The sequence below is a fragment of the Colius striatus genome, chromosome 5 (genome assembly GCF_028858725.1).
Source record: "Colius striatus isolate bColStr4 chromosome 5, bColStr4.1.hap1, whole genome shotgun sequence".
Taxonomy (NCBI): Eukaryota; Metazoa; Chordata; class Aves; order Coliiformes; family Coliidae; genus Colius; species Colius striatus.
This window is the reverse complement of record NC_084763.1, coordinates 23,706,503-23,734,075: the sequence shown is the minus strand read 5'-3', so window position 1 is coordinate 23,734,075 and position 27,573 is coordinate 23,706,503. Positions and strand designations below refer to the sequence as shown.

Genomic DNA, 27,573 nt, shown 5'->3' with positions numbered 1-27,573 from the left:
TACTGGGGTACTTATCTAAACAATCACTCATTTCCTCCTCCTATCGAATGGCTAATTTGTAAAGAGAGTTAAAACACATTTACTTACTCATTTCCAACAGCACATCTACGGAGGTCTTTAACTGGGGTAATAGATAAGTTTCTCTATTTACTCTGCGTAGAGAGGAAATGCCGTTATACACACACACGCAGGCAGCCGCAACTATTTAACAACACACATTTGACAGGAAAGAGGAGATTGCTTTATTTATATATGTATTTTTAAAACCACAACACCTCCCCCGAAAACAACAGCAACCCATGTTGTAAAAGAATAAAGATCCCACCTACACGACTATGAAAAAATAAACGCTTGCCAAAGTCCAGCACTAGCAGAGCACGTTTTCCCGGCTTGAAGAAGCACACGCATACATGCAGACACGTACGTACGAATACCTGCCGGCCAACATCAGATGAATTATACTAGGTTATCGTAAACACGATCCTCAACATAAGTCCCAAGAGACTGTGTCCAAAGCACTAGAGGGCTGCAGTACTCCCAAGCCACGGTAAAATACAACGAAAAGCGACGTCTCGGTTTGTAAGCTCAGCGCTGTACCGGGAGAGCTGGCCGGACTCTGTTTTCTATTATTTACCTTGATTAGATCTCAAAGTATACATCTTTCACTGCGTCTTTTTCTACCATAGGATTCCAGTGCTGGGTGAGAGAAAGAAGGGTACAATTTTGTATACGACTGTAAATTTGCAAGGTGACCTGGGCTGCTCAGCTGAAATCTGTTTTTTTCGTGTGGTTGTATTAGTCTGCGAAGATGTACTGAGGCAGGACCTCCAAAAGGCCTGTTCCATGTCTTTGTGGTTTTGTTATCATAAACAAGAGCCCAGCCAAGACCACCAAGTGTTATCTTGCACACGGCCATTTCGACATTTTACTGCAAGATTTATGGCTGTAATAAACAATCTCAGAAACTTTTTTTTTCCCCCGGTACTTCCCTTTAACAAACTTGTAGCATCATCCTAAGCCCTCAAAGAAACAAAAAGGAGAGGAAAAAAATAAGCCAGCTCGCTTATTTTTCCATAAGGACTAAGGGCTTGGTTTCACTGGCAAAGGAGACTTTAATCAGTTAATAAAGGAGCAAGAGCTTCCTGGCCGAGGTTGGCAGGGGAGGAGATGGTGACCCCACTGGAATTAAGTTAAGAGGGAGAGAGTCAATTTTCATGCACCAAGAAGAGGCAACTTCATACATACCCGAAGAGGGGGGAAAAGGGGTTCCCCTTTTTTCTTGTGAAACAGGCTAACACTCTTGCTACCCTCCGCATGCGCGGCTAAAACGTAGTTAACGCCGAAAGAGAAAATAGTTATAACAGTAAAAATAATAATAATAATAATAATAATAGTAATAGTAATAATAATAATAATCCTTTCACCGTGCTCGGGCATCCTCCATCAAGAGCAGGAGGAGGAATCACACTACCAGACTGGGTTGAATTTTATTTCAACCATTTTGAATATATTTAGACTCAGCTTTCCTCTCTTGAATGCGAGGCTGTCCCAAGTTTCAAAGTGACCGAAAAGTGACACCGTGTGCATTTTGTTTCTTATTAATCTTACACATTGACAGTCTTTGTTAAATAACAAGGCGTGCCCTTCACCAGGCGACATTTTCATATTTGTTAGACGCGGTGACCTGAAGTTCACCTCGGCCTTGGACTTAGTTTTTCTAAAAGGTCTATAACAGTGTCTTTTAGATAGCGGGGTGCTTCGCCCAGGTCACTACTTCTAAAGGAAAATTAAGAAAAAATCGCGGGAAAATGTAAACGTTATGGAATGTATCGACTGTATCCCCTCCTTTGTTCCTGAGAACGCTACAGCCCCCGGGCTGCTCCTGCCTCCTCCGTGGCCGAGGCGATGCTCCCGGCCCTGCCCCAAGTTCAGCATCCAGTAAAGCGGTGACTTCCCCGGTACCAGAGCTCCTCTTAACAACGGGGTGGTTGGCGGGATTTGCTCGCTCTTTTCTGTCGCGGTTAAATAAACACACGTAAAATGTGATTTGTGCCCGGATTTGAAATGAATGGTCTTTTGAGCAGCCTTTCCACGCCAGAGAGCAGTATGCTGAATGTACGGAGTGAAAGGGCAGAAGGAGACCGTCTCAAATTATTAACTGTTCTCCAAGTTGTTGTCTTTTTATTTTTAGGGGGTTTTTTTAGGGGATAATTTAAAGAAGAACTCAGAAGAGTCAATACTTATTAAAGTCGCAGTTTCAACTTCTGTGAAGATATTGTCATCGATGTTTTTATTCTAAACCAGACCGAAAATATGGAATTTGAGACACTAATTGTTTTGGTGAGGAAGCAAATGGATTTCAGTCACCTACTATTGAGTAAGCCAGTTATAGTAACAGCTTTCGTTCTGGCTATATCAAAGACGCATTGTTGTTCTTGGAAACAATCCGCCTGCTATTCTCTAACAAAATAGATATTTGGCTACGGTTTTTAGTTTGTTATCAGGCGTCACTCTTACACCAAATAAATACTCTAGATGTGAAAGGTTATACACTATCTCCAGCTAGGGCAAACTCCCCAAACGTGCAATGCAAGGGCTCGCTGCAAGTGAGCAACAGCAGCAACTTGTGAACAACGCCTACGCGCTGAGCAAACACTTGCATTATATCCATACTTTCCAGGCTTCAGCAGGTACTTTGGGCAAAATCTCCATTAATCGCTCTGGCTAATCTGAAATCTAACCTTTCGCATGTTTGTTCCCGAGAAATAGCGCTCGCCTGCCACGATCCAGCTGTGACTCTGGCAAATAATTCACGCGTACTAGCTACATAGAGGCCGGCACAGCCTCCTGCCTTCGGGATGGAAAGGCAGCAAGGCACGGATAAGGGTGACGTGCCTCCTCCCCTGAACTCCCTCGTAGCCCTGTCCCCTCCTCCTCCCCTTTCATATCTGTTTATGAGTATTTGGGAATAACCTTTCCCTCTTCCATCGACCCCTCGCCCTTCTCAGTTCAGGCCGGAACCGGTTTGCAGTCATCTCCCCCAAAGTGAAATTCCGTGTGCAGTATTGGCCAGTTCTCCCTGCGAACACACCTAACCGAGGGGCTAGAACTTCAACATCGAGGTGGCACCAGGAACAGAAAAAAACCTCCCTAACAATATGGGGATAACCTTCTGCATAAAGAAATGGTACTAAACTTTTTATTAGGGAGTGGGAGAACAGAGGGAGGGAAATCAACCCTCTGTTTCGACGGGAATTTCTGCCCCGGGTAACCCCAGGAGGCTGTGGTAACCCTCAACACGGAGCCGCGCAGGGCTCCGGTTTCTCGCGTAGCATTTTCCATCGGTAATACAACACGATCCCACCGCTCCGGATTTTAAACGAGCTCCTTAGGAACAGAGATATAACCCGCATTATCTCTAGCATGTCCTGTTTAACCACAGTTTAGCAGTCGTTGCAGAAATGAGAGCAAAACCAAAGAGGCAGCTAGGATCGATATAGGCGTTAATAGCTTCGCTCCTATCTTATCTTCCTGCCATTTTGCAAAGTGAGAAGGCTTAACATTAAACCTCTTAAAGCATGTTATTATATAATAAACAAGGGTGAAGCATTCTGCTACCTGATTCTCGGAGCACACAGCATCAGTGGCTGCTGTGGGGGTAACACGCGTGTTTACCTGTCGCAGTCGAACCCGAGATATTCAGACACAAATGTGGCCGATAATTCAAGATGAAATACAACGTGTATTAGTCTTGAAAAGAGGAATTTTCTATCCTTTCCTCGGTAATTGAGGTCATTCAGCCAGAAGGGTTCACCTGGAGTCCATACTGAGATACACACGTAACTCAAAGCTATTTTATCTTTTGTGCTGATAGTCAAGATCTCGGCTATAACATTGACATCAAACTCTGTCTGGGCGAATGACTAAGAGTGGTGCAAAATGTAAACTTTTGACCCTCAACTTTTTGACCTGCAGTTGTAACGCCCTTAACCACAAAGATATACAAAAGCTATGCAGCTTCTTTTAGGAGTAAGAGACTCGCACTGTTTGTTTCAATAGTTCTGCCGTTTCCCCCTGCGTTCTAACGGCTTTTTTTTTTCATTTTCCTTCTTCTTGCTGTTGAGAAATCGGATTCTTTTGAATTTTCGATTATTGCTCCTTTTTTTTTGGTTTTTTTGTTTTTTTTTTTTAATCTCGCAGCTTTGTAAAGTGCTGTTAGCTCAGTTTGCACAGCCTTTCAGCAGCGTTGGAGGGAAGCCTGTTACTCAAAGGCGCTATATGGTTACAATTGCAGGTGAAATGCTGGGTAAGTTCTGGGCGTGAGATTGGAAGGAACGTAGCGAGAAGCGTTGGGGGAAAAGCTGCAGCTCTCTGCTGCAAGGATCTTAGACATTTCTCCTTGATTTAAGCATAAAGAAACAAGTCTAATTGTTTGCGAAGCGTTGTCTAGGCAAACGAGTTGACTGTGAACTTGGTCTAAAGCGAGCTCTGCTGGTGATTCCTAGGGTGTGCAGATTTATCTTTTCTGCATTTACTTAACCTGGCAGTGAACTGCACGGGCTGCCATTTGTTATCCAGAGACAGACTTCACCTCAAGCAAGGACTGTTCCACAAAATTGCAATAATTACCCAATAACCTTCATAGCAAATATTATTATTGAAAAGACTTTTTGGGGGGAGGGGGAGGGGATATAGGAAATATTCTTTATGCATGCTATAAGGCGAAATCCTTGCAAATTTTACACGCTCTCCATGTCAGATTTGATACTGCTTGTGCGTGCAGCTATAGGAACATGTGACTGTGATGGTCCATGAGTATTTGCCTTCCAGAGAGACGTTAGAAAGGATGCTTTCATTCGAAAGGGATAATATTTTTTAAGATGGCCAGGCGACTTTGGAAGCTGTGCTTTTACTCTCTGACTAGCAACTCTAACAATGAACCGGGGAGATTTTAAGGGCAGGAAAGAGAAACAGACAGCAGAGCGACGTCTTAACTCGGTCAGGAGATTTACTTGTGTCTGCGTTTAAATCTGTATTTGCGGGGAGGGAAAAGTCATTGCTTCAGTATCCAGGGTTTGAAATCGAAACCTCTTGATCCGCCCCTCATGATCTGTTCCATTCAATTTCCTGTGGAGCAGATTGCAAACCCCTTTATTGTCACCCTTCTACAGATACACACTTATTAAATGTAAGGAAATGGCAGAATAATAATTTCCCTGTAATGTTCTGCAATTAGGGCATTTGCAGGGCTTAGACAAGACTGTAGAGCTGTAATTTACGGACGATTTTCCATTGGACTGTTATACTTCTGGTTTAGAGAAAGTTATTCCTTGCAAAGTCAGTGGTTGCACACATTAAGAGAGTTGACTAGCTTTTAATTGGCCTTACGCTCAGATGTGACACACTACACTCAAGTATTTCTTTCAAAGGATTAGGTAAACTACATTTCAATGCACAGAACGCCACTTGCCATGCCTGAAGTAAAACAAACTCGCTCGCATTAATCCCCCAAACACAGCAGAAAAAAATAACGTGACCAGATAAGACCTGTCTCCCGATTCCCAGCGATTATTCGCCATGACATTTTCCCTAGGAAAACAATTAGGACCTGGGAATATTTTGGTAGAGTCTGAGGTTGTTTGCATTTAAAATTTCAAAGCGGTTTAGAAAATCTTAATCCGTTTCTGGATTTAAAAGGCTTCAACTGTGCTACTTAGGACAGGCCAGGGCCAGAAATATGGAGAAGTTGTCACTTCTAGCTAACTTTCTTTTGTTGATAAAGAGTTTCGTGCAGTAAGGGTGAGTTTGTATGCTTATAGGTTTTAGGGATATTTTTCTTTCCCGTGGTCCCTAAATCCCCGTACAGTGCTTTACATGGAATGTGTTCCAGAAGCCACATGCAAAAACGTGAAAATATGTAGTAGCAAATCTTTTAACTCCAGAGAATGAAAAATGACAATTCGCGATAGTATCCAGGTTCCTAAAATATTAGTTGAAGGGATATGCGTGTGTGTTTGTACATTTCACCAGATAATTCAAATAACGCAGTGCTGTTGAATAGTGAGTAATCGTGAATGGTTTGTGTCTAGTATCATTCCCGTTTACAAGCAAAGGATTTTCATGGAAAAGGATCCGTATGAAGAAATGAAGCCCAAACTTTTAAAGGGTTTTCATGCTTTTGTCTCAAACTATAAATTTTTATGGCGTATAGTATAATATAATACACCCCTATCATATATAACTCTCCGGTATTCCTATTGACGAAAATGTGACAGCAAGTATACTATAAAATTTTCAGCTGTTTATTACAGAAATGACTTTCAAATACGTATTTGGATGTGTACTTTTAAAGCCTTTAGTATTTTAAAATATAAAGTATATGCATGTTTGTTTAGGTTTCATAGGAAGGATACACAGACACAAAGGCTTCAGACTTCGCTTAACCTTACACAGTGCACTGACTCGAAGTATTTAATATTTGTAAAACCGTGAGAACTTCGAGCTGAGACAACCTTATATACTACCATTTCTTTATCGGTAAAGGCAAATGGGGAAAAATAGGAATCAGTCAGCAATATGCAGACCTTGCAGAGGTACACAACAATCTTACACTCCTGTACCCTTGTGCCTTTCTCTCATGTTTTTCTTACAGTAACAGATACAGCCTAAACTTCAACATTTGAATAGGATAGCAGCAGTAAAAGAAAACAAAGCTCATTTCCCAGCTCATGTCAAACCATCCTGTTCTTTTGCAAAACTGACTTTATGACACATTAAGGAAAACAAGGCGATCCTCTGAATCCCTGCTACTCCAAACCTGAGCAGAGAAAGAGATATTCACAGCTGGTTTGGAAATAGATAGATAGGTAGAGATATAGGTACTTTGGAGGCAAGTCTCAAATTTCTTCCCAGCTCTCAACCAGGCGGTCTGCACCCTCCCTAAAATCTGCCTAAGTAACAGCTCTGAGGGTAAGGATCAGGCCTTAATGCTACCCAAAGAAAGACAGAGTTCCTTTCACTCTTTCATTCAGGTCCTGGAAATTCAAAGACTAAAGTTAAATCCGGCCATAAAGTTTATTGCTGAGTAATCACACTCTAGTGAGAACATTCCACTTAAATAAAAAGAATGTTGAAGTAAACACGCAGCTGGGGCCTACCCCACAATGGCAGCCAGCAGTATCAAGCAGACAGGGGGAGAGCAGATCTAGTGGATATTTACAATCCTCAATAAACCAAGCCTGTATTTCATAATTTGCAACACTCTAACGACCTGTAGTCCCTCCTATTAATGTTACAAGTTACAGTCAATTGGTTTGCTTTAAAAAAAAAAAAAGGAAAAAGTCACAAAACCTATACATATATCCACACGTACACACCCTTTATAGGTGTCAACCAGCAGTAACAGACATATATTTGTGTGTGCACAGCTTTACACAAGCATATGCATCGATTTGTACATGCACCACACAGGCACATAAATATATTTATGTTTATGCATTTACATACAGGATCTGGGAAAAGTTAAAGCAACGTTATAAACGCTCAGCTCCGAAACACACTTACACGTTTGCAGGGGGACACACGCACATAGCTAAAGCTTTCTGCACAACCCAATGCAGAAAATAGGAACCTGAAATGCTCCAGTACAGTCTGTGTCATTTTAATACCAGCTCTGATATGCAACATATTTCACCAATCCAAATATTATTATCATATCAACACGCCTCCAACTCTATCATGTCTACATAAGACACTGCCCAGATAATATCAAGCCCTATCTATTTTGTTTCCTCCTGTTTTTTTAATCGCCTGCAGTAACTACTCTTTGCTAAACAAAACCTCTCCAAACTTGGAGAGCCTATTGGAGCAAAGGAAGTAATGATCTTTTGCGGTAGTCAAAGTGATTAAAGCTAGGCCCCAAAATCTATCTCTGCCAAAGTCGCTTATTGTGGTTAACTTTGATTTGATCGTTAAAATACAGAGCTAGCTGTTGCGAGTGAAGGGATGGGGGGATCTGCAGCACAACCTGAATCACTAGTGGTTGATCCTGCCTCCCAGGCTCGATGGGACCGTCCTGAAAAGCTCCAGGCGGAGAGGGAGGGAAAGAGAAAGAGAAAGAGAAAGAGAAAGAAAGAGAGAGGCGAGAGGCAGTGAGAGCAAGCAGGAGCCTCGGCTTCTCCACTGTACAAATAAACTTTAAGGAACTTGTGGACAAAACTTACCTTTGACTTGCAAGGAGCCATTTTTCATACAGTACAGAGAACTTGTGGTTTGGATACTTCTGTCCCTAAACCTGACAATTTGAATGGCCAGGAGGCACACGTAGCCTGCAAAAGAGTCAAATGAAGTCCAGCGTCAGTGAGATTATATGTTATGTGGTATATAATGTTGGATGTCAACTCCCCAAAACCATAAAACTTACTTTAATGGCACCACGTGACTTTTTATAGCCAGTGAGCCTATCTGTCTGTGCTATGGATGATTTTACGATCTAATTCATAGACAAAACCCTATTCATTTGGCACCCAAATGTCATATAGCCGGAACTGAGGCTTATAAAGTTTACTGTTTTATAACTTTTAAGGGAAGGCATCAATGTAACCAGTCAGTAAATGTGCAAATCTTTAGTTGCTCTTAGAAGCTCAGAAGAGTTAACCATTCAAGCTCTGATGGGGTAAGTAACATTACGTTTATAGCAAACTAATTGTAGCGAAGAAAACCAAAAATCTTTAAAGGGTGAAAAGTGGGAATGTGGTTAGTGAGGGTTAGGAATAGACGCACAGGGCTCGGACGCGGCTGTCCTGCAAATATGCTTAGCGAAACCAGAGGAGAAATTCTAGAGTGATGCAAACACGCCTTGGAGTTAGCAGCGTGTTTTAACAAAGCACATGTTTTGGTTTAGTGTTGTTGGTTTGGTTTTTTTTTTTTTTCCAACCATCAGCAAACAACTAACAGTTGATTCACCCACAAAGGGTGTTCATTGTGGTCCTACGATACAGTTTTTCACCTAGCGAGAAACCATTAAGGAGGAACTTACGGTCAAACTTTCAATTAAAATACTGGTAGCGGACAATCGCAGCATCTACCATTTTCAAAGTGCAGTAAGAGACAGGTAAAATACTATTACGAACTCTGCACGGGTTTGTTTTGGGTTTTTTTTGTCGTAGGTTTTTCCCCCCTCCCCCTCCTGAGGCAAATCAGGAAGCACAACCTCTTGCTTTGCACAAACTAGATCACGAAAACTTTACAATAGAAAGTTTATTTTTTTTGTTGATTTCCAGTCTTTTTTTTTTAAAAACAAATACAAAAAAAAAAAAAAGCTGATCACAGTTTGCTCAAACAGCCAGACTTTGACTATATTTGTAACTTTCTTCACAAAAAACATACATCACAGAAGCTGCGCTTAATAAGAGCCACTTCTAAGAGTTCGTGCAAAGAGTCATATACAAAGGCACAGCAAGGACATACTGCTTGGAATCACAGTTTTCGTCACAGATTCACTATTCACTACACGTAGGACAAGTTCAGTTGATTTCATCATTTCACCTCTACAACAGCATTAATTACACGGGAATTATATAGGTAGTTCGAATAAAAATATTTTTAACAGCTTGGAGCTATACAGACATTAACACTTGACCACACATGCACAGTTAAGCAGGTTGAGTGCAACACATAACATTTGTACTAAACCGGGGGAGGGTTTCTTTCTCTCTCCTTTTTTTACCTTCCGTTTTTTTGTCCTTTTTTTGCTTAGTTTTGATTTGTTTTAACAGTTACTTCAAGTAACACAGCTCGCTTCATATAAATAAGTTAAAACATCTATTATTTTTTTCAAGACAAAGCCATTCAAGACAAAGAAATGTACGATAAAAGCAGATCTACTTATACACGCGAGAAAATGGTAATAAACAGGCTCATGATTAAAAGATGAATAAGGGCGACAAGAACAGGGTTTCTTCACAGAAGTAACACAAGGAAGTTTTAGAAAGTCAACTTAGTACTGACATGAGACGCAGGGTCAGCTAATACTGCTCAGTACTTTTAATTGATCAAACGCTTAGGGACGGAATGCCCCTCCTGCAGCTGCCATGCTCATACTTTTCAGCTTATTATCCTTTTTCCATTTCATTCTCCTGTTTTGGAACCAGATCTTTATTTGTCTCTCTGAGAGGCAAAGAGCATGTGCTATTTCAATCCTTCTTCTGCGGGTCAGGTATCTATTGAAGTGAAATTCCTTTTCCAGCTCCAAGGTCTGATAGCGAGTGTAAGCAGTCCGAGCCCTTTTCCCTTCTGGTCCCCCTATGTTGTCTGGAAGAGAAAAGTACATTATTTAGATTCTCAGCAGCCACTCGCAGTCTCCGTGTCTTATTGCAGCTACCAGCGGCCAGGACCGTTATTCTCAGCCCTGCCTGGTTTTGTTTCTGGTTTGGATAAATGCTCAACAAGTTTCCCCCTCCAGCCCCTTTTAGGAAAGGCTTGGGGGAGGGGGATTTGGTGGTCTCGGTAAGTTTTTGCTTGGATTTGGGGTTAGAATTAGTATTTTTTTTAGAATTATTTTCATTCCTTTTCTGAAGGCTAATTCTCCCCACCCCCCTCCCAGCGCGCCTCCCCCAGATAAGCTGGCGTGGTGGATGCCTCTGCTGCTGGCTGGATTTTCAGGGCTGGGAGAGCAAAGCTTGAAGCGTGCAGCCCTTTCCCACGGCTCAGCTGGGGGAGGCTCTGTGAGGTAGCGAGCCCTCGGTTGCTTCCCCGGCAGCGAGGGCAGGGCAAGTACCCGGGGCTGAAAGTTGCTCCGCTTCCCCGCGCCCCTCAAGCCCCTCTCCACGGAGTTTGGGGCGACTCGTCCCCCCTCCCCCCACGGTTTCCCAGCAGTGAAAACTGCCCTCTTCACCCTCTCCTATTCTTTTTTTAATACGGCTCAGCAAAATAAATGGGGTCAGCCGCGCCGTTCCCACTGGATGATCTCCCTTCCAGAGGAGAGCCGGGAGCAGCCTCTGCTCTCGATCCCCCTTCGGGAAGGCTCTTTCTGCTCCCCCCCTGCCCGCCGGGGCCGGGGCTGGGAGCCAGGCAGGCTGTAGTTTTGGGACCGGGTGGGGTTTTTCTGGTTTGGTTTGGTTTGGTTTTTTTCGGATCCTTTTTTTCCTTTCCGGGGGAAGCCTCGCGCAGAGAAGGGAGCGGGCTTCCCGGCGTGCAGAGTTGTGCTGCGCGCGGAGGCTGCCCGCTCTCACGCCCTCCTCTCCCCCTCTCCCCGACCTTGCCCGGCACAGCCACCCGGTTTACATAAAATCCTCCTTTTCCTCCAGAGAAATAAAGAAAGAACAGGGTTATTTGCTTTACCATGACTTATGTGCAGTTTTCGCATCCAGGGGTAGATCTGGGGCTGTGAAGCCTGGGCTGTGCTTTGGTCGGTCGGGGCACTTGCCTGCTCGCTGCTTGCTGGAGTGTCTTCCTCAGTCCCAGACGAGGTGCCAACCCCATCTCTGCTGATGTGCGTGTTGCTGCTGGAATTGGACGAAGTGCTGGTGGAGTTGGCGAGGGAGTTTTTCACCCCGTGGTGACTCTCGCTGACAGGCGAACCGGCCACGGCGGTGCAGGGCAGAGGGTCAGGGGGAGGCGAGTGGGAAGACGTCGCGGGCTGGTTGTACCTGGGCTCTGTCGAGGCAGAGGTGGTGTTGGCCGTGTAACTGCGGGGTCTCTCATTGGCACCAAAGTGGGTGGAAGCAGAGCGCCCGACGCTGAGGTCCATGCCATTGTAGCCGTATCCGTACCTGCCGGAGTGCATGCTGGCGGAGTCCCTGTATTGCTCGCTCACCGAGCTGTGATCTCCATAATTATGTAACTGGTAGTCCGGGCCATTTGGATAGCGACCGCAAAATGAGTTTACAAAATAAGAGCTCATTTGTTTTTTGATATGTGTGCTTGATTTGTGGCTCTTGGTCGTTTTGTGCGTCTATAGCACCCTTGCACAATTTATGATGAATTATGGAAATGACTGGGACATGTACTTGGTTCCCTCCTACGTAGGCACCCAAATATGGGGTACGGCTTCACATCACGTGCTTTTGTTGTCCAGTCGTAAATCCTGCCTGATGACCTCTAGAGGTAAACTCGTGCACTGGTGGGGGAGCAGGGAGGGCGCGGGCGGCCCGGAGCGCGCCGCCGCTGCGCGCCGCCGCCGCGCCGCCCGCCCGTCCGCCGGCCTCCAGCGCCACCCGCTGGCGGCGCGGGGAATGGCGCCGGCTCCGCGGGGTCGGCCCGGGGTAACGGCCCCCGACGGCGGCGCGGAGCGGCGCGGAGAGCTGCGGAGCGAGCCCGGCGCCGCCGCCAGCGGCCTCGGGAGCGGGCGCAGGGTGGGGCCGGAGCTTGGTCGCTCGTCGCAGCTGCCGGGGACCCCGGTATGCGGAGAGCGCCCTGTTTTGTGCCCGTTTGCTCCTCCGGGAGAGGCGTATTTACATCGGTTGACAAATCCTGCGCGATCCATGGCCGGGTGTTGGCAGCGCTCGCGACCCTTCTATACATTCATTTTTTAAAAAAATATATATATTCTCCCTCCCGTCCCCCCGCCTTTTTCCCGTGCCTGAGGTTTCGAGGGGCAGACGGATATTGCCGATGTGAAATGGCAGGTACCTATGAAAGAGAAATATCGGGCAGCGTTTTTCCAACTAGGGGGTCAAATTCCACGCGGCTTTACGGCCACCGTTATTTTTCTGCCTCTGGGAGAAAAAGATCCAAAAACCTCTAAATGCGGCGGTAGCCATTTTGCCCCAGTATTTTCCAGATTCGGATTTTAAAATACGCAGAGTAGTTGCCCAAATTGAGCTGTCTTCCAAACAAAAGACCCTCGATGCGTGTACAACTGTATTTGTACACAGCAACATACTCACACTCACACAGACACACTATAATACAAAGAGATATAAGATATATATTAATAAATATTTTCGCTGCTCTTATTTTACTAACAAACCTCCCAAACTGGAAGCATTGTATGGCAGCTACTTTTCTTTAGAGTATCTATTTATTTTTTTCCAGTGCTAATAAATGCAAATGTGAATTAAGATACCACAAAAGTGGGGAAGGAGACCTCTGAGTTAGTAAGACAGACGCTTTACTTCTAATAAAACAAACAAAAAAATTAAAAAGAATAAAAGAAAGAAAGATCGACCCAAGCCCATAAAGCCCTAAGAAACGTAGTCCATAATTCAAAGCCTCTTCTGTTTAGAGCTGAGCTCACCGAAACCTCGGTGTTAGCTCAACGTGAACCACAGAAATTTGCCCGCTGCTAAACCGCTTCCCCTGAAGTTTAGTGCCGAGCTTTTACTTCAATACTAGTAGTGCAGATTAGGTAGTTTAGCGGCATTTAAAAGATCTCCCTGCAATTCATCTTCACTTTCACTGTAAGTTTATAGCCAGGGTTTTAGACAGCGATTTCTTAAAAGAATTTCCCTTATTTTTGCTATTTAAATATTTTATACATGAGTAAAACTATTTTTTTCCCTTCCCCTTCAGACCACAAGCTTCTGGACACAGCATAACGAGATGGCCTGACATAACGGGAGCTAGCAAAAACGTAACCCCAAGATTTTCTAAAATCTGTAATTTCTACAATATGAACATTGCTAATTAAAAGGGGAAAAAAACCCAAAACCAACAACCCACACTCGATTATCTCTTCCCTCACAGGCATGCCAGGAACACTCACGCACACAAAGATGCTCATCCCAAATATTTAAAAACCTGGGCCGTTTCTCTTAACACTTTAAGCAATGCCATCTATGCTTTGGAAAAGTGGTTATATACACACATGCCTATAGCTCAAAACTAGGACTTCCACATATATTAAAGAAAGTCACAGATGGTTGAAAATGTACATCTTTTAACCAAACCTTTCGGGAATTTGACCAACTTATAGGATTTTAGTAGCAGAAGGAACACAAGGTAAATAATAGTAATAATAAGCTCTAAGGAAAGGCCTGGTAGCGTTTATTAAACATGGTTCTACTCCCCTGACTTTTCCTCTGCTTCTTCGCTGCTGGGTTGTGTGGAATTTATGAATTTGTTTTCCTTTTTCCATTTCATCCGCCTGTTTTGAAACCATATTTTAATCTGGCGTTCAGTAAGGCAGAGAGCGTTTGCAATCTCAATACGTCGTCTTCGGGTTAAGTATCTGTTAAAATGAAATTCCTTTTCTAACTCTAGCGTTTGGTATCTGGTGTAAGTTTGCCTCCCTCGTCTCCCATGAGTTCCATATACTGTACCTGTAGAAGTAAAGACAAAATGATCGCATTGGACAGGGCCCGGTGATTTCAGACCAGAAAGACTGGTTATTATATTCTGTCTCTCTTTGCAGGCACAATCACAGGGTGGGGGTGGGAAGTAGGGCTGGGGGTGGAGGGGGAAGCTGTTCTGGTTTCCTGGAGGCTTGATTTTTTTCTCTCTCTCTTTTCCTTTTCTCCCGCCTGACCAGCTGTAAGTGCGGATGTGCAGCGTGGTTACGGCACTGGGGTAACTGGGATACAAAGAGGCTTTAAGGTGGCCCTAGGGAAAGCGAAGTTGAACGGCTGAGCAATGTCTTCCCTCTGCGTGTGGAGAGTCCGTGCACGCACATGCACACGCACACACACGTGTGCAATCCGGAGAGCTGCACGCCTATGTGTGTGTGTATGTGCGTGCGTGTGTATGTGCACGCATATCAGGGTGTGTTTGCACAAACAAACTCTATTGCCATGGCTGTGACTACAGAGGGTCTGTAATTTAAGTATAATTATAGACATCAGCTGAAGATCATAGAAGAGCCTTTGCCATTTGCTCCGGAATTTATTGCTCTCGAATGCAAAGCAGCATCAGAATGGTCTTGCTAAAAGTTTAACATTCCAAAAGAGAAATGCGACCCACAGTTCAGCAAACAAACTCGGGAGGAGAAAGGAGGCGAGTCATTACCAGACACTGGAAGCAAACGCCCTAGTATGGGATTATTAAAAATAAAGGCAACTACAAAATACAATCCTCCCCCTCTAGCACTACTCCTGGACAAAATAGTTCAATTATGTGAAGTTCACTTGTACGTCAGAGAAAACCCGCAATGCCGTGATAGTGTGCCCACGACCCCAGAAACGTGCTCTCAATATCCAATACTTGCAGGCTAATGAGCTGGGGGAGGGGGGGGGGGGGAGGAGGAATGTGCCACAAATGCATTGGATCCTCAGTGCAGAGGGCATATTCCTTACATTGCTCTCTGACAATGAAGAAGAGAGGCTTTACAGCAGATTTAGGAGAGTAGTAAAACTGCTCTGCTCCATTTTCTCTCTTTATTTGTAGTTTCCACCCCCTCCCCCCCCCCACCCCCGTTTCCCAAATGATCCCCAGTAACTTTCACTAGCGAAATCCCAAGCTGGACTCTCTGCCACCATTCCCAGGATGCCAACGTGCCAAATGTAAAACAATCTGGAAAGGTTTCATGTGACACGTTACCCTGAAGGAACGGTGTCTCTTCAGCAGCCTTAACTTTATCTAACATCACCAAAAAAAAAACCGACCAAAAAATAATCAAACCATCTTGAGGAAAGAAACTTTCCTTCCCCCTCCTCACCCGCTCCCGATCGCATCGAGATGCCTTACCAGCGCAGGAGTTCATCCGCTGCATCCAGGGGTAAACAGGGCTCGTGTACTTCCGGTCGGTGCCTTCGTCATTTACAATTTTGGCTGGGACGCCGCTGGATTTGTACTGCTGATCGGGAGAAAAGTGCAGGTAGTCCCCGGCCCCCCTCTGTTTACCACTGCCGGAGGGAGAGACGCTACTAGTCTCCTTGTCCGAATAAAAACAAGAGGCTCCGTACTCATAGGAAGCTCGGTTGCAAGCGATGACAGTGTTGGACTGTTGGTAGAAACAAGGTGAGGTGTAAGCCTTGTCCTGCAGGCTGCTTGCCCCGTACGAAGCCGGAAAATGCCTGAGAGCATCATAGCCCGCCGGGTACAGGGGGATCTGCCCGAGGAAAGAGTCCTGGCCTCCGGGCAGGCTCCCCGGGAAAGTGGGATTCACGAAATAGGAACTCATTTGCTCTCCCCCTCTCCCGGACCGTGATTTGTTGTGTATTAGTACATCTGGCGATAACTATTAGGAGTCATCGAAGTGGTTTGTTTCTGGATGGCCGAGCGCCAAAAGCGACAGCAGAAAATAGGAGCAGCTGACGGCGGGGTGGCCAATGGGAGCGCGCGCGGCGCCCGCTCCCCCGGGGCCGCCGCCACCGCGCCGCCAACTTACCGGCAGCCGAGGCCCCGCCGCCCCGCGCCGCCCCGCGCCGCCCCGCGCAGCGCCGCGGGGACCGGCCGCGCCCCCGTGGCGGTACCGCCCCTCCGCACGAAAAATATTCCAATCATTGCAACACTAACAGTAATAATTCTCGGCAGAAGCAGGCAGCGCGGGCGGTGTGACAGCGGCGGCGAGGGGACACCCCCCCCCGACACACACACACACATACGGCGGCTGCAGGCGGGGGTGGGGGGTGGAGGAGGCTGGCTTTAAAAGTTGGTTGCCTCACGAGAGGCGCGTCGCCCCCGAGGGAACGGCGCAGCGCCGCGGGCCGCGTGGGCCAGTGGCCCCCGGCTCTCGGCCGGCGGAAGATGCTCCAGGGGGAAAGTTTGGAGCGGAGGGAGCACGTGAAGGGAGCTGAGCGCGGCGCGGCGTGGGAGGGCGGCCTGACCTTGCTCCATCTTCCCACCGCGATGCCGCGACCGCGACCTGGAGTTTTTAGGGGGTTTAATTTTTTTTTCTCTATATGTTTTTGTTTGTTTTCGGAAATCGGTCATCCGCTGAGGCTTCCTTTCGGAGCTCGGGGAGCCCGCCTCAGTACTGAACCCAGCTTTTATCAGAGATACAAAGGCCTCGCGCGTGGAAGAGGTCTTGTACCTTAATGAACACCCCCATAATTAACGCAGAGATTGCGACGGAGGCGGGAAATGGTGGCCTTCTAGGGAGAGGGATTTTTGTCTTGCACCAAGTGCTGGCGAAGGCCACGGGAAGGGGTAAGCAGGCTCCCGACACCGCCCGAGCACCCCAGGTAAAGTTCCATGTGTCCTTTCCACCCGAGTCCTCCCCGCCAGAGTCGAGTCGAGAGAATCAAACATTTAATTTCAAAAACGAGCCAGTAGGGCTATTCCTAATTAATACGGCCCCACTAATGAGCCAGCAGAAGCCAATCGGTTTCTTCGTTGCTCCAAATAATTTGCTTAAACGTGGATGTGTATCTTTAAGAGATTAAAAAACCCCACCCAAACCATGAAACAAACAGTTCCACCTTCATTTTTCAACATGGCAGTCACCTCATAGCGGAAATATAATTCTTGGCCCAGGGCAGGGACAGCAACAGTGCTGATGAAATTCACTGAGGCGCTTTAAATTCTGCCGTAACCCTGCAGTTCCTGGAGATAACATGAGGTTGTTCGTTCCAAACTGTGTTTACTCGTAATCCCTGCCCATTACAACAGATTTAATAGCCTAATTTTAAACCCGCTCTGACGGAAAGTGACATTCGTACGAGCACCGTTTCCTAAAGTAGCTTTCAAAAGAGAGTTTTGTTGTTGTTGGGAGACTATTTGTCTCATTTCCGGGGGCAGATTACGATACCTATAAAACAGCAGCGAGTTAAAACATCTTTCCACAATAGTTTGTATTGTTCACAGTCTCAGCTGGACTTTCGCATTCAGATGTTGATTGCCTCCTTTTTTTTTTTTTTCCTTCCCAACTTCCTTAACCTCTTCAGCCCGGCTAATCCACAAACACACCTGGTAGAATTACAGCGTACTAGCTGTGTGCTTTGCAAGGTCATTTCAGAAACGTATTTCCTGAAAGCCAGCCTTCTCCAGAGGAAAAAAAAAAAGAGAGAGAGAAAGTTTTTTTTTTTTTCTCAGCTCGAGTAGAGTTTAAAACAGGAGGGAAAAACAACAACCAAACACGCAGACGCTAAATACAAAGAGGTTTTTGAGAGAGCACATTTTCACCAACGTAGGTCACAACGAAAACGCATCATGAAAAATTAATACTCGAGATAAGGGAAATCCACCGGCCTGACTTTAAAAAGTTGCGGCAAGACCGTCTTTTGTTTGATTCCATCACACAGAGACCAAATAAAACAAACAAACAAAAAAATCGCGCCAGGCTGTTATATTTACATTTTATAGCATCGATTACAGATTGATTTCTTTTTTTTTTTACCCCGTCTCTTTTTGTTTCTTTCCTCTTTTTCAACTTCTTGCTTACATCCAAACCAAATTGTCCAAAGCCCGACTACCAGGAGTGAAAACATTTCTTTGTCAATCCCATAATATTTAAAAAAAAAAAAAAAAAAAAAGTGCATGTCTGCCTGGCTCGTTCATGTTAGAGTAGTTACAGTGACAGCTAAACAATCTGCACTGCAATCTCCGCTTCAGTCACATTCAGGCGCCCTTTCTGCTCCTCCCCCTACCCCCAGAAAACCCCGAATTACAATAATCTGTTACCCCCAACTCTGCCGTGGCAATGCCCGGCCTGGACACATTTCACAGTAGTTTCCCTTCACCGTCTCCCCTCTGGAAAAGCAGAAAGCCAGCTGCCGCATTTCACCACCGCAACAAAGTCACACTTTGCGATGCTCGTCTATTTCATCCGCCTTTGATTTGTTTTCGGAATTCTCCGAACCCCCATCGCCTCCTCCACCAAACACCGCGCCTTCCTTCTCCCGCAGCAAAACCGGCCGGCAACCTCAGCCACCTCGGATACAGGTGCGGGGGCAGTTATCCTCTTCAGCTTCACAGCCGCCTCCTCTATAAAACCACTTACAAATCCTCATGCTCGGCGGCCTCACCAAAACCAACCTTTAACTAATAGCTCCTAATCCAAACAGTTTGGGCAAGACGAACCGTTGTTTAGACTGCAGGGGTGTCGGAAGTCTAGCTGGGGGGACGCAAGCAAGTCATCCCCGGCCAGCTCCCACTGTGATATTTTACAGTTGACACACACCGAGGTACAAGCGGAGAGGAAGGGGAGGGGGCAGAGCCGGTCCTGCCGGAACATCTTGCCCGGGGGCGAGCTCCCGTGTTCCCGTAGAAAAAGGTAGGCCGGATTTATTTTATTTTCTCTTTTGTTTTGGTTTTTGTTTTCTCCAATTTTCCTTTTCTCTGGGTCTCCCCTGAGCAGCGCAGGCTCCCGGCGCAGCCTTTTCCAGAGGCTGCGGGGGCCGCTGCGTTCGATGCCCGCCTCCGCCGTCCCGCCACGCTGTGGCAGCACTGAGCACCCGCCGCCCCGCAATAAATAATCCGCAGCCCGCTGCAGCTCCAGTCCGGCGTATACCGCAATGCCATGCAAATGCAATGCTTTAACAGCCCGCGGCACAAACAGAGCCGGGGCCAAGGCTTCGAGCCGCTTTTTCGCCATGAGGAGGCGGGAGCGGACCAGGGCGGCGGCGTGTCTCCGCAACTCCGTGCCCGGGGCCCCGCTTCCCCCTCGGCCCCCCTGCACACACCGCGGGGTACCGGCCCGACAGCCGCCGCTCTCCCCGCCCCAGCGTCGCACCGTTACAGTCACAACAAGGAGAGAAAGGGGAAAGAGACTTGGGGAAAAAAAAAAAGAAAAAAAAAGGCTCCGTCTCCGCCACTGAGCTGGGTTTTGCCGCTGCAGCGTCTGCTCCGCGCAGCCGAGGCGCTCAAACTACCCACGGAACGCGCCGGGAATGCGGCTCCGCCGGACCCACGGCCGGGCAGGGGCATTTGGCAGCCAGTGCACAATCAGATAAAGAAAATCAAAGACACATTTTTGTTCTTTCCCCCATCTCTCCTGTAACCTTTATCCTGGACCTTCCAGAGGAGCCAGGAGATATTGTGCTGGCTCGTGGTTTTTTGTTTTTGTTTTTTCCTGAAATAGTAAAGTAGAAATTACATCGAAATTTCAGTTGGCGCAAATGATCTTCAAGTTAATGCTGTCAATTTTTAAAAAATATAATTAATATCTGGGGGATTCTTTCTTTTTTTCCTCGTACTAAAAAAAAAAAAAAAAAATCCCCTCAGATTGATGCTGTAAAATTGAATTCTTAGAAAATAACCTGAACCACCTGCAAATGCAGGTATAAACTTGGTGATCATCCCCTCTCCCCCCCAAAATCAATTAAAAATAAATCCATAGCTTCCTTACTAAATAATAGAAAACAGACATTTTATTTAGATATATTTTTGCATGCACTGGTTAAGTCAAAATTAACTGAGCTGCAGCTATCTCTATTTCTGGACGATAATATTTGATTTAAATGCACTTGTCTAATATTTAAACGTCTTAAACCATGTTTCCCTGCTCACGGTAGTGTCATATACATTTCTCACCTTTTAGGTTCTGGCTCACAGGAGCCCCTGCGACTTTGACAGCTGTCGCTTTGGCTGCACAGGAGACGAATCGCCCTCCTTTTGGTGCCAGAAGAAGCAGGAAATTAGCCAGGTTGCAAGTTGAAAATCTGCCACGCCAGTGCTTTGAATCCAATATGCCACACCTTCCAGCGGGGGAACTGGAAATTGCCATCCCGGATCTGTGTTCTAGGCGGCTGCTTATGCCGAACCTCCGCACACTCTGCTCACTATTGCCTTACAAAGAACAAATGAAATGGGGATTGAAAGCCAGAGAGATCCGAAGCAGGACAGAGCTCAGCAAAAGAATGCGGCTCTATTCTCGCAAGGGAAATTATAAAAAAGTTCATGTTCACGGTTACCATCCACATGACCGACAACGACCAATGGAAAAACCGAACAACTCATAAAGTTGTATTGCAAAGTTGTAAATTTTCATAAACAACAACGGATTTATGGCCTTTTCCTCATCACTAAGAAGAGGCAGGTCTTAGAGAGGCGCCATCTTACCACAGAGGCAGCCCTGGAGTTTTTTAAAAGACCTGGAGTTTGTACTAATTTTATTAAAATTAAAATTAGCACGTTGATCAGGAACGGAGTGTAGTAGAAAAAGGGAACTTGTGCACAAATCATGCTTTGGTTCTACCTGTATTTACTCGGCTGAATTAAAGAGACTTTTCAGATGAGATTTTTTAATTTTTTTACTTTATTAAAAAAAGAAGATAGAGAATATTAGATCTCTTTGACATTACGTGATACCTGGTAGAAATGATACATTTTTCTAAAGCAGAGTGATTTTTCTCTTTTTTGATGCCAACCCACTGACCCCCGCCCCCTGCAAGCACACACCTAAACCACACACGTCCCCCACCAGGTCCTTTATCATTGGAAGTTTCGTATCGTATTTTATATTTATTACAAAATATTATTTCACTGCGTGAGATTTCGACTTGATCGCGGAACGCCAGGACCGTGGTTATTGCAAGAGGATTGCAAGAGGACGCGGGAACACGGTGGAAGGAAGCCCTCCCATAAAGGCGGCTTTCCGCTTTATTAATCAACTGCGCTAAGGAAAAAAAAATAAAACTCAACACCAAGTGCTGACCGATTCCTATCAAGTCACTACCTTGGATTTTTTTTTTCTTACGATTACGGGGGAAAAGAAAAAAAAAAGATATTTATATGGTCTAATTTCTTTATTTGTCCGTGTAATTTATTTTTTGATGCTTCCTTCGAACTGCTTGCCTAATAAAGAAACACATTTAATTGTCAACAAGCATATTTATTTTCTGTGTAACATAAAACACATTTATCGTGGGAGATACTTATACACGGTATCACTTCCAAAGAGAGTTCACAGACATTTTTTTTTCACTTCCAATACTTACACGGCATATCCAAATGTTCACAACGAACACATTGAAACACATTGTAACATACAATTTTTGAATAAACTTTTGCCAAACCTTCAAGACGGATTTATACAGAGTTCTTAACAATACATCATGCTACAAAGTTTCCAGGTTAATTAAATACTTTCCAATTTATGACATGATCTTACAAATGAGCTCCAAGATTAATATAAATGACAAAAAAAAAAAAAAAAGTTCAAATATACAGTATCTGCCATTGTAGGAAAAATCACGGTATTACCTATTAACACGTTCGGATAATCAGGACAAACATGGGTTTTTTTAAAGGTGGTTACATGGTCATTTGAATTCACTTTTCGATGAACACTTTTCGCTATGTTAAGTAAGATCAACCTAGAATAAGAAAAAGCCTGTAGCAGAGGCAGTCGAAGGTAGAAGCCAACGGGAGATACTAAATCCCTTTATACAATATTGGCGTATGTTTGCTTCCTTACTCGGAATAGTAAAGAATCGAAAACAAAGATGTATTGCAGCATATGGTTTTAATTTATAATTGCTTTGGAATAAATATATTATTTTAACTTTAAATATATTCAGCCTTTTCAGTACCAAATTCTATACCAAAGCTATTGATGCGTGCTTTTCAAATGACTACACCTACATTTCTAAAAGCATTTTGCAATTCACATTAGTAATGTTATCTTCTTTTGACTACTAAAATACAGCATACTTTTGAAGATAGGTAGGCGGAGCAAGATATATAGGTAGTCTGGAAAATAGGTAGTACAAATCATTGCTGTAGATTGTAGTGGTTTGTGGAATTTTTCAAAATCATTACTGTTTAACCTTTTGTTAGTGTAGCTGCTAGTTACAATACTTTTCTAACAGTAACTAAAAAAAAGGGGGGAAAAGTGCAGAGCTACTTATTCAAAATTAGGTAGTTTTTCTTAGTGTGAGCCTAATGCACTTTTCCCCTTACACATGATTGGGACTATTGAGTCAGGTAGCTACTGCGGAAGGTTACGGTTTACTATCTGTGCAAGTAGCAGTCCTCCCACTGAAATGTCCCCTGGACAAACCCACCCAGGTTTGGGTGAACGAAAAAACAAATGATTGTAGGATACTATCAGGATATATTACCGAAAGGTTCGGCATAGGGTAGGTTTGGGGAGGACCAGAGAATGGAGGGAAGGCTGGAAAACCATCCCAAAAACCATTTTCATGGTTGCAAACCCTCGCTTGCAATATGATTATTAAAGGGAACTGATTTTTTTTTTCTTTTTAAATAAAACAGTGAGTCTCTCTCTTTTTTATTTTCTTCTTTTTTTTTTTTCCTTTAAAGGGAGCTTTTTCAACTGTCATGTGCATACATTATACTGAGAGATTGCTTCCTCGAGTGGGACTCCTTAGTCCTCCTCCTCTTCGTCTTCCTCCACTTTTTCGACAGAGGCTGCTGCTGACGTGGGCTCTTTGGGAACTGGAGTGCTGGAGCTCTCTTCCTTGTGCTCCTTCTTCCACTTCATCCTTCTGTTTTGGAACCAGATTTTTATCTGCCTCTCCGTCAGGCAGAGTGCATGGGCGATCTCTATTCTCCGCCGCCGAGTTAGATAACGATTGAAGTGGAATTCCTTCTCCAGCTCCAAGGTCTGGTAGCGGGTGTAGGTCTGGCGCCCTCGCTTCCTATCTGGACCTGAAAGCAAGGCACACACGGCCAGAAGTTAGGAAAGAGGTGGAAAGTTTTCTGGTTTTTTTTTTTTTTAATTTTCTCCCGCCCCCATCATTATTATTATTTATATTTTTAAATAAACAACCAAACAAGCAAACAAATAGCAGTCGAGTGAGAGTGAGTGATCCCCTTCTCTCACTTCCACTCGCCCCCCCACACTTTGTCCTAACAAAGACATTTCAGCCACACGACCTGCCCTGCTCAGACAGGGCAAAAATTAAGTTGCTCGAGACCAAGAAAAAGTGGAGAGAAAGCATTCAAGAGGAGGTGGGGGAGGAAATTGCTTTTGGGAGGAGGAACTTTTCCCCCAGGCGATGTATTTCCTTAAAACCTTCCAGACTTTCGCGCTTTGCAAGGGGAAATAAAAAGCTGGAAGACTGGATGGTATTTATTTTATTTTAATGTCGGGGGCTCCCTCCACCCCTCACTCTCTCACTCCGCCTAAATCGTAAACAATATATAGCATTTAGCTCCAGAAGAGAGCTCTCCTTTTTCACACTCGCCCTCAGACTCCCTCCACCCTCACCTCCCCCCGCCCCCCCGCCCCGTTTTCCTGTTTAGTACATTTCTATAGATCTTTATCTCCGTGGAAAGGGCAGGGGAGATGAGAGTGGCATGTCTTGGCAACGTGGGCTGGCAAAGTCCTCAGCAGCCCGTACCTCGATCCTGTACGTTCCTCTCCCCTCCGCTTCCCTCAGCGAGCGGAATTTAGGTTTTTTGCCCAACTTCAGCAGAGGGCAGGGGAGACGCTTACCCGTGGGGTCTCGGGGAACCCGCAGCCAACTCTCCACATTTCTATAGCAAACAACGAAAATCAACTCAGAGCTAAAATTCCATAGCAAATGGAGTTAAATAAATTTACGAGGCTAGAACCCATTAATTGGGCAATAAAAAGTTTTATGATACTCATTTACATACAATGCCACGGGCTTTCTACGCAATGGCGCCTCGGCTATAATTAAAACCATAAAGGCTGTGCTGACAGTAATTCTGGCGACACGCTTTGCCTGACTGCCACTGCTCCGAGCCCTCTCCGCTTGCCCCTACCTGAAGACCTCATCCAGGGATATATCCGGAAATTAGGCTCAGCCTGGTTGTGCAGGTTGCTTTCCTCCGCTTTCTCACAGCTGGGTTTGGTTAGCTCATTGCAGAGGACGGGAATGTTCTGATCAAAAGAGGAACAATGCAGGTTGTAGGCATCAGAGCCCAGGCTGTATCCGGAAGAGAACGGGCTTTGATAAATGGTACTGTTCACATTGTACAAGCCGGGCATGGAGGAGGCGAAGGCACCCGCGCCTGGTCCATAGCCGCTTCTCTGGGAGTTGCTTGCAAAGGAGCAAGAAGTAGGCTCTGCATTTTGGAAAAGAGAAGCCCCCGCCGTATATTTGCTAAAAAGCGCATTCACATAATACGAAGAGCTCATAATTTTGACCTGTGATTTGTTGTCCGGCAGGCTTCAGTGTCGGTTTTACGAGGTAGCGTGATATATGATAACATTACACCCCCAGATTTACACCAAACCCCATTTTCTTTTGGACTGAGCTGCCTCGGGCACGTGACCGGTCATATGACGCCGCCCGCCAATCCCCGCCCGCCTCACAGGTGGTGCCGGCCGCGGCTCGCCGGTGCCCGGCCATGGACGGGGCCGGGGCCAGGCCTGGGACGGGGTCGGGGCCGGGGCCGGCGCCTGAGTCGAGGACGGAGCCGGGGCTGGGATTGCGGCTGCCGCTGTCGCCGCACCGGCAGCGACCTCCAGCCGCCGGCAGCTCCCCGTCGTCCCCCCTTCTCCCCCCGCCCCGGACGGCGCCGACGCGGTGGACGTGGAGGGGGGGTGCGGCGAGAGAGGGGACGTTCGGCGCGCCCAGGGGGACGCAGCACTCGCGCACCATGTGAGGCTTCAGACGGACCGGCGGGGTGCCACGAAAAATAAAATGGAAAAAAAACCAAGCTTTAAAGGAAGCTCATGACCCTCGCATGTTTTTTTTTCCGCAAGGAAAAGAAGTGGGACGAAACGCCGCAGCGGGGTTTGGCAGGGGTAACCCCCGGCCGCCGGGCCCCGCCACGGCCGCACCCCGCCGGTCCACCACTGGCCCTGAAAGGCTGTCCCCGCCTTGAAAATTCCCCTGGAGGGAACGCAGCCGGTTCCTCCCTAGGCAAAAAACACGGTCACTCAGGAACAACAACAACAACAACAACAAAACCCTACAAACAAACCCAAACCAAAACAAAGCAACAAAACCCGAAACGACTAAAAATTGGGGGGACACACACATCTGCGAGGACTCAACTTCGTGGACGCCTAAAAATGAAAAAAAAACCAAAAAAAACCCCAAAAAATCCCCAAACCGCTAGAGCTGAAGAAATCGCCTGCAAACGGCTTAAAACCTCAGACGCTTATTTAACACCCCATTCACCTTTCCGTCCTACCTACCTCGCTGTCAGGCTGCAGCGGTGCTCTCAGATGATGGGGAGCGTTGCTGCATTTGTAAACCCCGGGCTCCCCAACAATGAGAATGCCTCTCCATTGAGGATGCTGCGGCGTGCCCTTCCTTTAAATGGATCGTAAAATGAGTTTCCTTCCCTCAGACAGGGAGTCCTGGTAAAGACAGCTTTTACTGCCTGCCTGTATTGCACATAATAAACTGGAAGGAGCACAATGGAATTGCCCCGGAAATTCTCCTTTCAATTATAGTTTGGTGCCCCGTGTACAAAGACTTTCTCACCAGTTAAAATTGTTCTTGGCTATATTTCGCATGGACACTAAACTTTTGTAAACGTGGGACATTGTACCCCCACACACACCTTCAACACACACACGCACCCCGTGGGACTCTTTATGAGCGGTTATTGCAGCCCCATGAATATAGGTTACTGACAGAAGCAAGAAAACACTCTAAAGCAAGATCCCCGAGATATTGCTGCTTTAGAGCATGCAAATGTGGCGGCTGTATATAGATATTTTTCAAGTGTTAGTACGTGAAAACACTGTTTCATTTAGTACGTGAAAACACAATTATTATTTGCAGGCATAAAGGAGAAGCCCACTTCGGTTACTTCTTCCAATTCGACAATGTCAGGCAGTATCTCCGCCGTCGTAGTCCCGATGTGGGAACACGCCAGCAGAAGAGACTGATGGAAAGAAATAAAGGCCCAAGAAGTTAAACGAATGTGATGCAAACAAGACAACGACCAAGAAGATCAAAGAGGTTGAAGAAGATTACATGAGACCAATAAATTGTTCCTCTGGTGACAACATATCGAGATGCAAGAAGAAAGAAACAGTAAATATAACTAACGTCTAGACTTAAATATGGACAGCATAGGACTGAATATGTTAGCTAGGTAGCTGTACTTCGAGCTCTCTGATTCTGTACAATTTACACGTTTATGTATTTTCTCATGCGTGTATGTACTTACTGCTATCACGTTTTCCTAAACATATATCTTTTTACATTAAGCTTTTTTTTTCCTGCCAAGTCTCAAGATTTCTCCAAAAATCTTCAATGAATGAACCTTGTTTACTTCCCCCATCACATACGTGTTAGGCACAATGCGGTCTCTGAAATCTCCTTTTGTCGCTTACAAAACCAGTCTGGATCCCTGAGCCTGAAAATGCATTTTTAATTTTATTTTATTCTTTTCCAGTAAAGGAAACTGTGAATGGGTGCAGATTGCAAGGTTCGGTCACCGCAGTATTCTCACATGCTTTGAAAAATAATCCTCTGGGTGGGATTCGCGGTATTTGTTTTTTTTCTTGTGAGCTCTTCACTACCTCTTTTTGCCTTCTGAGCTTTTCCGGGAAGTAAAAAGGTAGTGATAAAACGGTTCTCATAAGTTATAAGCGACCTGGGAGCACTACATGATTATGGCTTGGGTATTAAGCAGTATCTTGATGTGGTTCCTACTAGAGAAGATTTTGTTGTTTTGGAATCTCTTCTCGCCATAATTTATCCACGATTATAATGGAGCTTACCGTGCCAAGTTATTACTTAGTATGACGCCGCATAAACACTTCTTAATTTCAATATAATTTTACTGCCCAAGGAAAAATAATAATTAATCATAATAAGTTTAGCAATGCCACTGTAGAAAAACATTTGATAGGAA

General features: G+C 45.5%; 4 protein-coding genes across 8 annotated transcripts in view; all 4 read right to left on the bottom strand.

The window, feature by feature from the left end:
• HOXA3 (homeobox A3) overlaps positions 1–20,707 on the bottom strand; it is a 45,190-nt gene extending 24,483 nt beyond the window's left edge. The window contains exons 1-4 of one of the 5 annotated variants that reach the window (XM_061996625.1): positions 15,622–15,683; positions 8,223–8,327; positions 330–696; positions 88–152 (exon numbers count right to left, since the gene is read on the bottom strand). The gene's annotated coding sequence lies outside the window, so the exon portion shown is untranslated. Of the gene's footprint in view, positions 1–87; positions 2,890–8,222; positions 8,328–15,621; positions 15,684–20,349 lie in introns of those variants that run through there. The other 4 variants (XM_061996628.1, XM_061996630.1, XM_061996626.1 and 1 more) reach the window with 4 other exon arrangements.
• On the bottom strand, positions 9,244–12,108 carry HOXA5 (homeobox A5). Its single transcript, XM_010200514.2, has 2 exons — positions 11,341–12,108; positions 9,244–10,311 (listed from the first exon to the last, which is right to left on the bottom strand). The coding sequence occupies exons 1-2, from the start codon at positions 11,900–11,902 to the stop codon at positions 10,061–10,063; spliced, it is 813 nt and encodes a 270-aa protein (XP_010198816.2). The 5' UTR covers positions 11,903–12,108; the 3' UTR covers positions 9,244–10,060.
• On the bottom strand, positions 12,298–16,274 carry HOXA6 (homeobox A6). The gene is made up of 2 exons (XM_010201317.2): positions 15,622–16,274; positions 12,298–14,261 (listed from the first exon to the last, which is right to left on the bottom strand). Exons 1-2 carry the CDS (start codon positions 16,055–16,057, stop codon positions 14,002–14,004), a joined length of 696 nt encoding a protein of 231 aa, XP_010199619.2. The 5' UTR covers positions 16,058–16,274; the 3' UTR covers positions 12,298–14,001.
• A 413-nt stretch (positions 20,708–21,120) lies between the features above and the next one.
• Positions 21,121–24,992, bottom strand: HOXA7 (homeobox A7). The gene is made up of 2 exons (XM_061996890.1): positions 24,514–24,992; positions 21,121–23,430 (listed from the first exon to the last, which is right to left on the bottom strand). Exons 1-2 carry the CDS (start codon positions 24,887–24,889, stop codon positions 23,147–23,149), a joined length of 660 nt encoding a protein of 219 aa, XP_061852874.1. The 5' UTR covers positions 24,890–24,992; the 3' UTR covers positions 21,121–23,146.
• Between the last annotated feature and the right edge of the window lie 2,581 nt (positions 24,993–27,573).

Bases quoted from the DNA above. Each gene is read 5' to 3' on its own strand.
- HOXA5 (XM_010200514.2), bottom strand. From the start codon at position 11,902: ATGAGCTCTTATTTTGTAAACTCATTTTGCGGTCGCTATCCAAATGGC. The intron at 10,312-11,340 runs GTAAAGCAAATA...TTTCTCTTCCAG, and splicing joins AAAACTGCACATAAGTCATG to ACAACATAGGGGGACCAGAA.
- HOXA6 (XM_010201317.2), bottom strand. From the start codon at position 16,057: ATGAGTTCCTATTTCGTGAATCCCACTTTCCCGGGGAGCCTGCCCGGA. The intron at 14,262-15,621 runs GTAAGGCATCTC...TTACTTCTACAG, and splicing joins GCGGATGAACTCCTGCGCTG to GTACAGTATATGGAACTCAT.
- HOXA7 (XM_061996890.1), bottom strand. From the start codon at position 24,889: ATGAGCTCTTCGTATTATGTGAATGCGCTTTTTAGCAAATATACGGCG. The intron at 23,431-24,513 runs GTAGGGGCAAGC...CCTTGCTTTCAG, and splicing joins TCCCTGGATGAGGTCTTCAG to GTCCAGATAGGAAGCGAGGG.